This window comes from Physcomitrium patens, chromosome 1 (genome assembly GCF_059467195.1).
Source record: "Physcomitrium patens ecotype Gransden chromosome 1, ASM5946719v1, whole genome shotgun sequence".
Classification (NCBI taxonomy): domain Eukaryota; kingdom Viridiplantae; phylum Streptophyta; class Bryopsida; order Funariales; family Funariaceae; genus Physcomitrium; species Physcomitrium patens.
This window is the reverse complement of record NC_143410.1, coordinates 10224195-10241058: the sequence shown is the minus strand read 5'-3', so window position 1 is coordinate 10241058 and position 16864 is coordinate 10224195. Positions and strand designations below refer to the sequence as shown.

The window sequence follows — 16864 nt, the reverse complement described above, 5'->3', positions numbered from 1 at the left end:
ATATGCCAAGTAGGTGATAAGTTGTAGAGACAATAGCAAAAAATGTGATGACATGTGGTAGATGGCAAATTGTGATGGTGATAGCAAAAATTGTGGTTCCATTAACAATATTCTTAAAAATTTATTATGATTAAATTAATTCTATTATTTTTTAATATACACCATACATAATTGAAAAACGTACTAGAAATAACAAAATCAGTGATTATTTTATTTCTTTATTTTTTAAAAATGCGCTTCCTTTAATCATTTTTCATGTCAAAAATTATATATGTGTCTTAACCTCTTGCAAATGTTTTTAGACCTCAACAAACTACTCATATTACAATTTTGACAAATATATATATATATATATATATATATATATGTATATATATATGCACATACTATTACATCAATAGTATGACAATAAATGACATGCCATATCTTTTTATATATTTATACGTGTTACTTGTGTGTACAATTGTAATGTTTTAAACGTTTTATTGCTTAAAATAATATTCAGTATTACCAATTCTTAAGAACGCAAACACCCCAACTCTTACATTGGAATAATACAACTTGTTAAGTGTAGCAAAGTATTACTCAAAACTAATTCACGTGTCAATCGGAAATGGTTTTTAAAAAAATATCACCAGTAAGTGAAATTTTACGAACAATATAATTGAGATGTCGTGCATGTTACGCTCCAGAGCCAGCGGGCAGGACCCGAGCTGCCCGAGGGAGGGAGGCACTCGCATGCCAAGCTGGACAGACCACGTCAGCATGACCCCCTGCCACTGTGGCCCGCGAACCTCTTCCGTGACGGTAGCTTCGCCGCCGTGGCTCCGACGAGCGATGGCAGGGCTGGCAAGCAGCGCCCCGATTTATCGCCACTTGTCGCTCACTCTTTACTGCCACGCAGCCACAATTTTGATTCCAATCCGTGCAACAGGAATGACCATCTTAGCGAGAGTAGGAAAACCTGTGTCAAACGACTAGAAACCACCCAAATTAGCTCTCATAACTTAAAAGAGCAAACTTCACCTGGCGAGCTACAACTGAAGTTGCGTTCATTGAATCATGTTCGAGGTAAAGTAAAAGTCGGAGGATGTTTGTTGTTTCACTTCATCACATTGATTTCCAGGCAGTAACCTACGGAACACGTCAGGTGCATAAGGTCGACTGCGACTGGAGTTGTTACTTGAGCACAACACTTGAGATTCGATCCTGCTGTGCGGATCAGCTGGTGCAGCAGAGATGGTGTGAGTCTTGGAGGTGGATCGCCTTGTAAGTATGGAGGAGAAGATGGTGTAAACAAACTGACGAACGTGCTTTGTCAGGGGAGCTGGGCATTGATTTGGTACCGGGCCTGGATGTGGGGATTAGATGCTGGCCCTCCAGGTTGCAGGCTGGTCTGTTGGAACTCGGTATCATTTGTTTATGCCTTAAAATATCCGGACCTTCCATGGCAGATGCAGTCTGCTCCTCGTCGCCGCCTATGTGGGAACATTTTGCTGCAGTTAGAAGCTCCTAGGCCCTCTTTCGAACTCTCAGGTTTGGATCAGCCCTTCTGTTCCTTAAACAATTGCTCTTCCTTTTGTAAAGGCTTGTACTTTATGTGTAGCAAGCATCTCATGGATTCCTGTGCCAAACGAGCAGCGTCTAGATGTGTTGGGTTTTGAACTTCTCACAAAACTGCTTCAGATAACCTCCTCTAGTTTCCACTCCTTGCCTGTCAAGTCCACTAGAGAGAGGTCTGTGTCTGGTCTTCTCTTTGTGTAGGCGGCATACTGCTCGTGAACAGGCGGCACATCGCTTGGGAAAAAAGTCTTTCTACAAACAAGGGTCCCGTTTGGTACGAACAGCTGATCAAGTGTGTCGTGAAGGAATCGGTTTCTGCTTCCTACTGTGAATGGGCAGGGATCTATGAAGATTTTGCTGCCGCGATTGCAGGCAAGACAAGATGGCGATCTGGGGGACTAAGCCAACTTGGGATGTGGAGGAGGCGCTCTTGCCTTCCCATGCAGAGGTAATGGCCAAAGAGATAGGGGGGGGGAGGGGTTGGGGGAGGGGTTGGGGGCTAGTGACTTTCATTTCATACGTCTCAGTTTTTTTAGATTGTGTTTCTAATCAGTTATTACCCCGGCATAAGTCATTGAAATCTTTTCTCTTCAACGGCACTTATGCAGTCATATTTTCGATTATGACTGTTTTTTATACTGCAATCTCTCACCCCTTGAGATCAGTAAATGCCTCATATCAAGAATTCATGGACTAATGGATAGTCTTGGACGATACAGCTGAGATCTGGAAAAATGCGAATCTCCGTCTGAATTGCTGATTTCTGTGCAATGCAGGGATCTAAGGAAGTGATAGAAAGGCCGAAGGACCAAAGATTAGTGGCCAAGGCTGTCGCTGCCGTGTTGACGGTTTTCTTACTATCTGGATGCATGGTCTCATTATACACGCACAGCTAAAGCAGGACTGAGTCACCCCGCTTGGAAGTTCTTTCCCATCGGCCGACTTATCCATTGAATTTCTTGGTGGTTGGCGATTGGGGTCGAGAAGGCGCATACAACCAGACTTTGGTTGCTGAGCAAGTAAGCTTTATTCTGATGCTTGCCTTCTCTGACAAACTTCTGTTACCGAAGTATTTTATAAACACGTGAATAACAAAAAACTGTTTAAAAGTAGCCTCGTGACGTCAACTTATTAGTGCTGTGATTGAATCATGCTGGACTGGCAAAGACTGACCACAAAGGATTATTCCTTAGCTTTCGTCAGTTCTCAAGTCTTACAGTTCACGCAAGGCCTCGGGCATGATCTACTCTGAAGTAGCACAATCATTGTCAAGGCTTCCTTCCGTAGATTATGAGGAAGGAAGAAGATGAGAGCACTTATCCGCGAGTGGTAGCAACAGGGAGAGTAAAGAATACTATTGTTGAGATGCCACGTCCGTTAGAAAGGTCCATCAGTAACTTTCTTTCAGGAAGCGTTGATGTTTAAATTTATATTTTCTGCTGCGGCTTGCAGATGGGTCGAGTAGGGCACCACCTAGGGATCGATTTCGTGATTTCTGTGGGTGACAATTTCTACCAAGCTGGGTTGAAAGGCCCCCATGATGCAAAGTTTGACAACTCCTCCGAGGTTTACACCGCACGAAGTTTGCAAACACAATGGTTCGCAGGTACAGATGCGCTCCATCACAGAGAAAAGCCCTCATCCTTCGTCATTGTTGGTAACTTTTTGATCAGAGAATAGAATTTCGTTTAATTTGATATGATCGTCGTAACAATTTTGGCAATTGATGACCTGTTCAAATTCCGTCCTATTGCAGTGTTGGGAAACCACGACTACTTGGGCGATACATTGTTGCAAATTGGGGACCTCCTAACCCAGAAAGACAAGAGGTGGTTTTGTCAGCGATCCTTTCAACTGAAATACTCTCTCTGCGACCCTTCGCACCCCGGCAACCTTCTCACACCGACAAATGCTTTTCAACTGCAGACCTTGTTGTGATTGGATTTTGTACGACCTTCAATGCTATTCGGATTCGCATCCGCTGACCACACATCGCACACCACACCAATTTTGTCTCATGCGATACTCGGCAGAAGACATTCTTTTCCTTCAGATCCTCAACTTGGCTAGATCCCTATCGAATTCACATAATTGGGGCTTCATTGTTAGCGCTCTTGATTTTATTTTGCAGGTTCTTGTGACAAGTTTGTGGAATTCTTCTTCATCGACACAACGCCTTTCGTAGACAAATACTGGAGTAAGGAGGAGCACAGAAAATTCGACTGGAGAGGAATTGGTGGGCGACAAGAGTATTTGGACTCCCAACTAGAAGTATGTCTTAATCACTTTTTATCGAACACGTCATATTCTCATTTTATGGCCAGAAGTAAACCCCGGACTCAATTATAAGATTAGTTCACTTCAACCTTCTATGCCAAGTCTCATTTGTAGTACCGCGTCTTTACTGCCGTGTACCAGACTTTGAACTCAAAATTGGAGTCATCTGTAGCAACATGGAAGATTGTAGTGGGACATCATACGATAAGCAGTCTTGGTCGCCACGGTGACACCCACGAGCTTGTTCGGCAAGTGCTTCCAATTCTGGAGGTTTATTTTTCATCTCTCTTGTAACTCCTCTCTCTTCATTGTATTACAGGGCTTGGACCATTGCTCGCCTGACTGCTGAAGAATTTTTGATTGGCAACATCTAAAGTCTACTCGCAGAGACAGTTCTTCTCCTAACTTGAGTTAATCAACTGTTTCTTGCTCTGTTGTGAATTCTGCAGAAGCATAGCGTGGACCTGTACATAAATGGCCATGATCATTGCTTGGAGCATATTAAACGGCAGGACAGGTAATCAACCTTCTCCCCTCGTTCTGGCCTTAGTGGACTCGGTTCATCAAAATCTCAAAACCTGTCTCGTGAAGTTGAAGTGCCGCATGAACAGAGTAGATTGACCCCTCTGACAAAACCAAACATCAAAACAGTGAGTAACTTACACTAGGTTTGAACAAGAAAAAACCCACCCTGTCAAATCGTGTCTATTGCTCTGTATCACTCAACTTTCCTGATTCACATGTCACAGCTAAAACTTATAAATCTGTTTCCAATTTTGTGTATTTTTCGTAGAAATGAAGATTTTTGAATGTGCTTTTGTCCCCTAAAGAGTGCATTGCTACCCGTCTGTGCAGTTCGGTGCATTTTATCACGAGTGGAGCAGGTTCCAAGTCATTTCAGGGGATCCACGAGGCCACACCTGAAGACGGGCTTCAGTTTGCTATGGATGGGCAGGGATTCATTTCGGTGTCCATGGCTGTTCATGAACTTCGGGTTGATTTTCACGACGCTCTGGGACACAACCTCCACAAGCTTCAACTAACCAAATGAAACAAAATGTCACTCTCACGGTTACGTCAGTTGTAAATAACTACAGTATTCATTAGGAACAATTAGATAAGAGTTCCAATCACAGGTTTCTATTCTTTGTATGATAATCAGCGCTGCTGAAGACCTCGGATGTGTAGAATTTTAAACTTCTACGGTACACACATTTCTGTGTGTGAGTATACAAATACATATGTATAGGAATGAACTTATCTCGAAGACTGGTGGTGGATTTCGACTATTTTGCTTTGCACAACGCAGTTCACAAAATCGGGTCTATAGTCCAGTACCATACAAGCTTTTCATGTACATCAATTCGATTTGATTGGTTGGAGTAATATGCAGTCTAACTTACTGTGCTGCAATTTTCAAAAGCCCTCATATTTCCCTCATTTATTGGCTTGTTCACACCATCAGACGTGGGACCACTTATTTGATGAACGGAGCCCTTAATGAATGGAAGCAGCTTCAAAAAAATTCATTTAAGTCTGTGGTGTAAAATCCCCGAAGTACATTGTTATTATGGAAACTAAAGACAAATTTCTACGTCCATAACTCCAGAAACGTCCAATAAGGAATCTGCAATTATCGCTTTGTCTGACATGGAAAATTTGTTGGAATAACTAAACTCTGAGGCATGCCCTGACATCTGAAGTTCGTCTTCAAGCGCACCAATTAGAGGTGGATGTTGTTCCCGCGTTGACGTCCACATGAAATTTATCATGTCACAGATGAAAAATAAATCAGCTCATGTGATTGATGACAGTCGTTGGGCCAGGTCGAATCCATTTTGCTACCGATACTAAAAGCAAAGAAAAAGAGCAGAAAAAGGCTACAACACAATTGCTTCCGAAGCACGAATACGTCACTTGTAATTTAAAGCAGACCAAACCCGAGTGTGAAAACGTATTCGGGGAGCTGGTCATCCGTGTTGTGGTCCATCCTTATCGGTTGCTAGAGAGTCACCATATCGTTCGCAACCACGAATACTTGTGCAATTGTAGCGGTCAGAGCGAACTTGGTGTGCACAGATTTGCTTGTACAATGGGGTACAACGTGTTCATACAAATGTCTACAAAAAGGGCAAAACATGCACTTTCTTACACATCGTTGACGATAAAGGTGAGACAGAAAGGCGTTCGGGCCTTCTTCGTGTTGGCATGAACAAAGATCACAAAGCATGAACATTAGAATCAGCTCTTAAGCGTTTCAGAAAATCGCGAAGCAAGTACATCTCACTGATCTACAGCCACCGACCAGCTTCACAATTCTGCAGAATTCCAATACCGATTTCTCAAACACGAAGCCACACTCCACTCGCTCTCTGTCTCACAAATTCCATTTACCACACAAATCAAAACCTTGTTGAGAGTGATTGACACAAATTCAACTCCTTCCCTTGGCTCTTCATAATTCTACCCAGTTTCTTTCGACACCCACCTCACCAAACCCCATGACATTTCACAGTGCAATGTGGTGTAGAGTCTTTGCATAACATCCTTATTTCTCCATAGCACGAAACATGGGTGTATTCTACTTCATCTTTCTCCCTCTCTCTCGCTCACTCCAAGGTTGTAGATTCCTTTTTTTCTGCCAAACCTGCGTGGAATGTTACTGGATCAACAATCCTACCTTCGTATTTACTGCAATGGGGTGATGTTTTTTCATTGCTGGGACTGTCCCCTGCAAACACTGTGTTGATGTTGCTTCAAGTGTGTGTGTGTGCTTGTATGTATATACGTATATATGCATACTGCTGAATGGAAACTTGCACTAGTGAGTACAAAGTTGATTCTTGTGAATCTTCGTTCATCTGATATTTAGAAAACATTTCTTATCAACAAAGTTTTTTTTTTTTTTTTTTTTTTTTTTTTTTTTCCTTAATTTTTATATACGGAAGTCAAATAAAAGTGCAATCTTGACCAGAAAAATAGGTTTATAAGTCATATATTTGTATATATATATATATATATATATATATATACATGCATTGCTTTATTTTTCTTTTATTGCTTACATTCCAAGTGGAATTTTCTTTCTTTTTTTCAAAAATAAATATTTATTTAAACAATTTGGATAAAAGATTGTTATATATATATATATATATATATATATATATATATATATAATCTTATTCTTAATTAATTTTTTATGTAAAGCTCTAATTAAAGTTTAACTAGTGCACTTAAGAAAGATGAGTAGATAGGTCTATATGATGCAATAGAGAGCCAACAACAATAACCTCTTTGCTCTACAAACTAGGTCTAATTGTACAAATAGACCAATCCATCACAATCCATGGCCATTACTCTACATCAATTAGGAGCTCAATCTTAGGTATTATATTAGAATAAAAAAGTCTTCTGGAAAGTTGAAAGAAGGACCAAATGGTGGTATCAGACAAAATAGGTACAAATTTGAAGAATTTGTACCTAAAATTATGATTTTAAGTGTTTTATAAAAATATCAAGAAAATTCAAAATATCTTGAATTATTCTATAATTTAATTGAAATCATTAATTATGATCTTTTAAGTTATAGTTAGAAAATAAAACATGAATTAATAGAATATTTAATCAAATTAGATAGGAAATTCTTAAACTTTGCATTAAATTTTAAAATAAATTCTAAAACTTAAATCTTGAACCTCTATTGCCAATATTTTAGAATAATCTAACAATTGGTTGCTTATTATTGAGCTACCTACAAAACCTAAGACAATTATCAAGCACCTATTCTTTTTTTTACATAAAAATGATTAGTAAATGAAGTAAAAAGATCAAAGTACAAGATGGGTATTATTTTTTGCAAATATCTAATTTTGTATGTTATATTTTTCTATTATCTCTCTAAGTATTTGGGTGTAAGATGATGATAGCATGTATTACATGTTATTATTAATACTATGCAATAGAGCAGTTTTGTATCCACACATGTCAAAAATAAAATAAAATAAAACAAAAAAAAAACCAAAAAAGAAATAAAAAGAGAAGAAAGTAAATGTTAAAAACCTCCAAGTGAAACTTTTAATACCAAGAACATGGTAATCTTATTTTTCTAAATAAAATAGGATTGCAAGCTTCGTGTCCTATGTTTGACAATGCCAAGTCACAAGCTGGCCTTAAATACTCTTTTACGCAGGAGGCAGACATGAAGTTGTGCCTATAACCGATAGGAGGTCAGTCGTGCATTTAATGCTTTTCTTTTCCGCATCATTCACTCACAGAAACCTCATTTCATCATCGAAAACACATTAAATTTTTTTAATCAAAATTGGTAGTCGACTGTTGAAAATGAATGTTCCTCACCTATTAAAACACACTTCACACATCAATCGCAGACTCCTCCATCACACACACACACACACACACACACACACACGAATGTTATCGTTTACATGAGCTCTGTCTTGATTCCTTTCAGTTAATTTTGAAATTCTTTGCTTTACTTGTAGTCACTTTGCAAAGTGAGTTGGAATCAGTTTTTGTAAAGGCTCGTGACTCAAGACTGCGACCATGAAAAGCCATGACCTTGACAGCGTGGAGCCAGGCTTCAGTGAATTCACATAACACCAGAAATGACCCGTTTGGTGATTTCCAATAAAGTACATTACAGTGGAAGCTCCTGGTTCCTATGAATGAGTAAATGAATGAATGAGCTTCTGGAAGATAGAGAGAGCGAGAGAGGATAAGTTTCACGGCGAATGACGGCGTGGAAGGAGAGCGCAGCATTTACCTCCATCTGATGCCAGTGCATGGCCACTCTTAAGGCGTCACGTACCACGGCTTTCCTGATCATAACCCTTCATATCATCACTTTATTGGATCACACCCTCATTTATCCTGGCCATTCAATAGCTGTAAAAACTGTCCACACCATCGCTGATTTGCTTGTAGACTTTAAAAAAAAACACAAAAGCAGAATCAGGGAGTTTTAACTCCTCCCGGTGACTGAACACTGGGCTGACACTCCCGAGGCAGCGAACGTTTCATTCTCGAGGTTTGAATTAGCAGCAGCTAAAAAAAGAATTGGGTACAACCGTTGACGGTTGTTGCAGGAAAATCTGGTAGAAGAGCTCATCATCATCATCATGTGGCGATGAGGTTTCAGGTCGACACCGACGTCCGGTTGAAGCTGCCACGTTCGGTAGAAAGGGGGGGGGGGAGTTTCGTAGACAGGCATGAGTGTGGGGTCTGATCTATATGTAAGCAGCTTCGGTGTCCGTGTGTTTGTTTAATCCTCGTCCCCTGCCAGTCCTGCTGCACTGGAAGTACTTTTGCTTCACTGGTGTGATGAGCTCGTTGTCGCTGCAGCTCGTCATGCTCCCCTCGGGCTGCTAGAGCTCCATCGCCGCATTCTGTTTTTGGCACATGATGCGGCTGGTGGGTTTGTAAGTTTGTGTGTCTGTGCAGCATAATCTGTGCTGAAGTTTGGGTTAGAGTGTAATGACTCCACTCATAGAGTAGATGCTGTTGTGAACATGAATTAAGTTGAGGCCCCTAATGCGTTTACCTCGTCGTTTTGCAAATTTTTCTGTGTTCGTCAAACCCTTCGTGTTTTCAAGCTGTTTACCACCAAGCTCATGAACTCAAACCACTGAAGGGAATGGTAGCGGAACAAGGTTGTCTTCATGCGAATTCGGCACCGGGAAGACTTTTTCTATGTGTTTGAGGGTATGATGTGCGGGTTGGCGATGTGGGTCACCTAGGAGATGTAGGAAGGGTTTCTTTTGGGCAGGTTTCAGGGTTCAGGTAAGCTAAGAGGTTCTACAAGTTGGACTGTGTGAAGAATCTGGCACCATGACGGCAACTGGGGCTTTCATTACCTCGCTCTTGACCTCGTTCGCTGTCTTCTGCGGACTATTGGCAGCGTTTGCTGTTTTGTCTAAATTGAAGGTTAACTACAACATCTACTATCCGTCGCGGATGATTTCGGGCCTCGGACCTACAGGATTCGCTAAAAAGCAGAATCCGCTTGAGTGGATGAAGGAGGCTATCATGACGTCCGAGGAGGAACTTGTTCGGATCGCCGGCCTTGACGCAACCATCTACCTCAACTTCTTCGTTGCAGGTGGGTTCCTGACGAGTTTGTTGGATTAAAATTGGGAGTCACAATGATTGCCTGGAATTCGAGTGCTGTGCAGAATTATGTGCTTTCTTCAAAATACACTATTTCTACATACAACGAGGCGGATGATAAAGGAACCTGAGCATTAGTGCCACTCCTCGTAGCTATCTGTTCGGCTCTGTCCAAAAGCGCCATAACTGAGTCATTTGTAATGAAAAACGAAACTCTGCGTATCTGTTTGTTATCAAAAGGGGCTCTCGTCTGTGTTAGCCACTAAATAACAAGGCTATTCTTTATATGAATTGGTTCCATGGCATTAGACTGTTTGCCAGGTCATTTTGTGCTCCCTTTCTCTTTCTTTTTTCTGGGAGAAGATCCGTTCCAGTCAGCGTGAGGCTTTTCTTGATGCGCATGTCATAGTGCCTGTTCTCGGTAACATTAATTTTAATTTTGAGAAATGATTATTAGATTTCTTGCCTATTGGTGAGAACCTTTGGATAAAGTCATCCAAAAGTACGCATTTCTGTTGTAGAAATTCAGCAAATCGGCCACACTCATTCTGGAGATTCAAGCAGTGGTGTCCACTATAATAGACGCATTGAATTTGTGTTTCTTCCTGTTGCGTGTATTACTCATTTCTAGCCAAAATTTTAAGTTAAACTAACACTGTTCATACTGGTTTGAACCAATGTGGCCTTCAACCTGTGGTGTGGCTAACAGTGCTGGAGATTTTCGCATACTCTTCTCTGTTTTGCATTCCCGTCCTGATTCCGATCGCAGCCAAGAGCCACCACAATGAAGAAGCCTACCGATTGGATCCTAATCAAACTTATGCAGGCTTCGACAATCTTGCTATGGGCAATGTAGAGGTCAGTAAGGTCACGTACTGGATGTAATGTGTTCATCAAATGATTGCTATGGTTCTTACTCCCAGAAACGAAAGTAGAATGATGACTTGGTTTTCAACAGGAAGGAACCACGAAACTTTGGGCGTTTCTTGTGGGTACCTATTGGGTGTCTTTTGTGACGTACTATGTGCTTGCGAAGCACTACAAGAAGATGATTCATTTGCGGGGTAAGGAGCAAGCTTATGAGAAAGCTGCACCCCAACAATTTACTTGTCTGGTTCGAGACATTCCGCCAGTGCCGAAAGGCATGACCCGGCTTGAGCAAGTGAACAGTTTCTTCAAGAAAATTCATCCCGATACTTATGAAACCTGCATGGTCGTGACGAACATCAAGAGGGTAAAATGGTCTCATCCTATCTAGGTTCACTAAATTTATTCAGAATTCACTCAATTGTTTGCGAAGGTTCACCGGATCCTAGTTCATGACACGAGCAGAGCCATTCTTAATCGCAAATGAGGTTTAAGGTGTTCTCAGGTTTGTTTTTTGGAATCAACAGTTGCTGAAAATCTGGTTGAAGTATGAAGCGGCCAAGAAGAATTTGGAGCATGCTGAAGCGGTGTGCGAGGAACCAAAGTCGACTGCCACTCGTGAAGTTACTCGTCCAAAACACAAATTATATTTTTTTGGGCTGATTGGTCCAGAAGTAGACTCCATCAACTTTTACAGAGAGAAAGTGAGGGAGCTTGGACGACTTGTTGAAGTGGAACAGCAGAGAACGCTCAAGGAGGAGCAACTTGGAGCCGCTTTCATATTCTTCAATAATCGGCGAGCTGCTGCTGAAGCTTCACAGGTACTTGTTAATAATACTTGTTGTGAATTCATGCTTCCTTCGAATTGTGTGATCATCACCTGTATCTAATACTCACAGCATTCATCTACGCACTTCAAAAGTTGGTACATCTGAATCACTGTATTGTTACCATACATGTGGTCCTTCAGGCTGTGCATGCGCCATATGCCATGCAGTGGCAAGTATTTCCGGCACCAGAGCCCCGTGAAGTTGTTTGGCAAAACCTGGCCATTCCTGTTTACCAGCGAATGGTCCGCCAGGGTGTGGTCTACTGCATGGTATTCATGACAGTCTTGTTCTACATGATTCCTATTGCGCTCATTTCATCCTTCACCTCTCTTGAAAACCTTATCAGGGTACTCCCCTTCCTCAAAGTCGTTGTCAACTATCCCCCCATCAACACAGTCCTGCAGGTGAGTGCATTCCACAATTTCTCCAACCTCATCCAATGATTACTTGCAGCAGATAGCCACTCTAAAATCGATTTATTCTGTCGTTGATACTAGTGAATATTTCAAACTTGAATTTCATAGTGGACTTTTTTGGCTTGAAATATGTAGGCCTACTTGCCTCAGCTTGCCCTCCTCGTTTTCATGAACCTTCTGCCATCACTATTGATGCTATTGTCACGGCTAGAAGGCATCCCCTCCCAGAGCCATTTGGTACGAGCAGCCTCTGGGAAGTACTTCTACTTCATAGTGTTCAATGTGTTCCTCGGGGTAACACTGTTTGGGACCGTCTTCTCCTCTATAGCTGGATTCAAAGAACTCAGAAACTCCAAAAACTTTTCGGTGAGCAGTGTTGTCACTCTTTTTGGAAGCAGGCTGCCCCCTGTGGCCGCATACTTCATCACATACGTTGCCCTTCAGTAGGTCCCTTCCTCAACTCCCAATTTCTTTCATATTGGCATACCAAGACCTTCATGGCTTCAATTTCTGAATTTCAAGTTTGATTAATTATTGACGATCTCTCTCTCTCTCTCTCTCTCTCTCTCTCTCTCCCCCTACCTTTTCATATTTCTGACATTTACTGTGTGCCAGGAATTTTATTGGCTATGGGTTGGAATTGTCACGTGTTGTTCCACTGGCCATTTATCACCTGAAGAGGAGGTTTCTCATCAAAACACAGAAGGAGCTTGATGCAGCATGGGCCCCACCAGCATTCACTTACCACACTTTGGTCCCAACTGACATCCTTATCTTGATGATCTCAATGGCCTACGCCGTAATTGCCCCTCTCATTCTCGTGTTCGCTCTCCTCTACTTTGCAATCGGCTACGTTGTCCTCCGCAACCAGGTTGGCTTCGATTGACTCCCAATTCAACCCATGCTTCAGTCTGAAACACATTTGCACATGAATGCATTCGACTCTGCTGACCAGTTTCTGACTGTAATAGGTGTCGAAGTACAAAACGTTTAATGGACTAGAGATCCAAAATATGTAGTGGACACCTTAAGGTGACCAAGTCAAAAGAGTCAAAATTTGTGGCCGCAGACGTACACTAGTCTCTGGAACTGACAACAACTAACAAGCCTGCCTTCGAGATCTTGCAGGCTTTGAAGGTGTATGTCCCTGCCTTTGAGAGTGGGGGACGTATGTGGCCCCATATTCACACACGGATTGTTGTAGCACTGTTCGTGGGGCAAATCACAATGATCGGTTACTTCGGCATCAAAAAATTTCCATATGCTGTGCTGGTGATCCTCTTGCCCCTGATTACAATCATCTTCGCCACCATGTGCAGGATAAACTATTATCCTTCATTCCGGGTCACTTCACTTGCCATCGCTGTTGAGGACGTGAAAGAGTCTCCTCCTCTTCGCAAGATCATTGAAGTCTACACACCTTCATGCTTGCTGAATGTTGAAACTATCTGCGAAGACAGCGACAAGTTTGAAGATGCACAGTCCAGCATCGGCTCAAGATCTATGTCTAGATCGAATTCAGTTGTGCAAACCTGCACAGAGGAGTTCCATGCTCTCTGATGGCAACTGTGCACTGTCGATGGGGTTATGCTAGATGGACTCTCTCTCTCTCTCTCTCGCTCTCTATCTCTCTCTATCTATCTCTCTTGTGGACATAGTAGTTGAACGGTGTCTTTTTTGTTGACAGACCATTCATAACGAGTTTGATTGTGTAGCTGGGAGTCATGTCCTGCCAATTTCGTAGCTCCCCCCGCCCCCCACTATGAAGCTGGATGGGCATTGACTGTATATTATGCAAAATGTGACAAAACGTAATTAGGACCCTAAATGTGATATTGTTCTCTCATCCTTTTGTTCCGTTTTGGTCTGCTGCATGTGGCCTGTGAGCACTAAATTAACTCATCTGAATTCATGCGAAGTGATTTCTTGCTATCTACTCCCCAAGCTGTGCAGATTATTCGGCTGTGACTGTTCATTGATACATGTGCCTTCATTGATACATATGTATATGTTCTCTTGTAGAAGTTTTACTTTGCGTATGCGCATGGAAAGTCTTTGTGAACTCTTAATCTCTTGCTTACAGATTAGTTTTAGAAAATTCCATTCAAACTTTAGCTACTATCTTTCTGTTTTCACATCATTTATGTGAAATAAATTAATGCCCTATTCAATGTCCTTGGACTTAATTCTTTTTAAAAGAAGATTTCAAATATATATATATATATATATATATATGTGTGTGTGTGTGTGTGTCCAAATAACTTATTAAAAATGAAGAATTGTGACCAGGAGGGAATTATCTATGTCTTTGTTGTTTGCTTCATGTATCTGACAAATTTTTCCTTATATTATTTGCAGGCAGAGTGCGAGATATAGATATCACCATCTACCTATTTCAAAAAATAATAATTTCAGTTCTAATGCGAATAAAACTTGAGATAAAAAGAAAATACAGGGTAATGTCCTTGTGATAATAAATGACGACGAATTGTTACAAGAATGATCCTTTCACTTTGTGAAATTGTACAAATTATATACTTTGAAAAATTGTACTATTATTTATTAAACCAAAATATATTCTCTGTGACCTATAATACTATTGATAAAATAAAACTTGTTCAATATTTATCAAAATTTCATCATGGATGGTTGATTTTTTAATTTCTACTTAGAATTGTGTTCATGTAAATTTTTACAATCTATTAGTCATGTTCATAAAGGTTGTATTTCATTGTCATACCATATTATAAATAAGAAGATTTTTTATTTTATTTTAAGAGCCATTCTTTTGCTTTAGAAACAACATGTTAGGTTAAGCCTTTGGAAATAAAAGAAATCAAAAGTATTTAGTAGAAATCTAGATTAATAGTGGTTAATTGTAGAAGTACAGAAATATTTAATATATGATGATTATTTATATTTATTATATATAAAAATAAATACAATAATATATGAATTAATGTAAATTTAAATTAAAACAAGAATTATCTGTGATTAAACAAAATATGTATAACTTAAGATAAGAATTATTAAAAAAAATTGAATTTTTTCTATTTGTGAAGAAAATATAATTTATTATTTTATTCTTAAAAATATTGATATTTATAATATATATATTTTTTATTTTTTTAAAAAAAATTTAAAAAATCAATCAAGTTTTAATTTCATCAATTCTTGCATAAATATCACATATAAACATATGTAAATGTGCATATATATATATATATATATATATACATATTTAATTTTTTATACCATTTTAATAACTGTTTATCTAAAAATAATATTTAAACTATTTATGTAATTTTTGAGATTTTTTTCCAGATTAGAAATTAAAATCATAGATGATTTATTAAATTATAATTTTATGAAAGTTTTATTTTAATTAAGTATTTGAATTTATAAACTAATTTTACATTTTATGATAAAATATTCAAATATTAAATAAATTGATAACTATTTTTTATATTATAAATTACACAGATTTTGTAGATTAAAACTTTTAAAAGTCAACTTTGTAATGTTTAATGTGTTTAACAAATATTTATTGTTAATTATTTTATATATTTTATTATATTTTATTTTTAATATTTATTAAGTATGCAATTTATTGAAGAGAAATATATATATATATATATATATATATATATATATATTTAATTCTTAAAACATTTGTGTTAAGGTTTAAACTACACCAAATTCATTATTTTACTAAAAATTGAATTATAATATTATTATTTCGATTTAAATATACTTTTTGCTTGAAACACTTGAAATAAAAACGAGTACTAATCTTTTGATTAGATTACTATTCTTGGATAATAAAAATATTATTATATAAATAAATGTATAAATGGTTGAATAGGTGCATGTAAAATACATAGATAAACATGTTTGATTTTAACATGAAATTATGATGATTTATATAATTTTGACCTTGTTAATTTACAATTTAGTCAAATTTTTGCTTTTAATAACAAAAAATAGATAGATTTAAGTTAAAGAAAAAATAATAAATAAAATAAAATACTTATTTAAATATTAAAAAATATAATATAAAGATTTAATATATGATCAAGATATAGTAGAATGTACATGTCAAGTTTAAAATTATTCAATTATACATTAGATTTAGTGATTATTAGTATTAATAATATTACTATTATCATTATAATTATTTATAGATTAATTTTTAAAAATATATAAAAAAAATACAATACATAATATAATTTGATCTAAAATAGAAATAAAAATGGAAGGATCTTTAGTTGTTAAAGCATAAGCCAAAATGTATTTCAAAACTAGCTGCTAGTGTATGATTTCATGAGTTTTTGTAAGAAATAAGAGTAAATTGTGTTGGTTGTATTTATTGGTATTAGTATATTTTAAGAGCATTGTACTTTTGTTTGATTGATTTAAAATATTGTAATCTTTGTATACTTTCTATACAGTTTCAATTTTTCTTCTTCTAAATTTATTATTACTAAAACCTTAAATTACTTATAAACAACAATAAATATAAACCATGAATTGAAAAGATATAGATTTAAACATATTTGGTTTGATGCATAAATTTTAAAAACACATTCAAACTAACTATTTCAATTAAAAAATTTGCTCTAGATTGAGATGTTTTATTGACTACCATTTGATTGATACACATTATACAATGAAAAGAGGTGACAAAATTTGAGAATGTTTGCATAAAGGCAAAATCTAGGAAAAAGGAAACAATCAAATTTTCATCAAAGATTACCATATTTTAGAAAATGACAAAAAGTAATA

The 16864-nt window shown here is 38.1% G+C and overlaps 3 protein-coding genes across 3 annotated transcripts; all 3 read left to right on the top strand.

Annotated features, from left to right (window-relative positions):
- Positions 1–1205: 1205 nt before the first annotated feature.
- On the top strand, positions 1206–2497 carry LOC149989865 (uncharacterized). Its single transcript, XM_090249692.1, has 3 exons — positions 1206–1536; positions 1903–2011; positions 2340–2497. Exons 1-3 carry the CDS (start codon positions 1356–1358, stop codon positions 2353–2355), a joined length of 306 nt encoding a protein of 101 aa, XP_090105818.1. The 5' UTR covers positions 1206–1355; the 3' UTR covers positions 2356–2497.
- Positions 2498–3015: 518 nt separating this feature from the next.
- LOC112279222 (purple acid phosphatase 8) lies at positions 3016–5144 on the top strand. Its single transcript, XM_024513458.3, is given in 7 exon segments — positions 3016–3169; positions 3320–3369; positions 3372–3510; positions 3695–3834; positions 3982–4110; positions 4290–4357; positions 4696–5144. Coding segments are annotated over 7 exon segments (876 nt in total). The 3' UTR covers positions 4892–5144.
- Positions 5145–8860: 3716 nt separating this feature from the next.
- LOC112279031 (hyperosmolality-gated Ca2+ permeable channel 3.1) lies at positions 8861–13925 on the top strand. The gene is made up of 8 exons (XM_024513075.3): positions 8861–9958; positions 10676–10824; positions 10925–11200; positions 11361–11654; positions 11804–12067; positions 12215–12522; positions 12695–12950; positions 13208–13925. Exons 1-8 carry the CDS (start codon positions 9688–9690, stop codon positions 13637–13639), a joined length of 2250 nt encoding a protein of 749 aa, XP_024368843.1. The 5' UTR covers positions 8861–9687; the 3' UTR covers positions 13640–13925.
- Positions 13926–16864: the final 2939 nt, after the last annotated feature.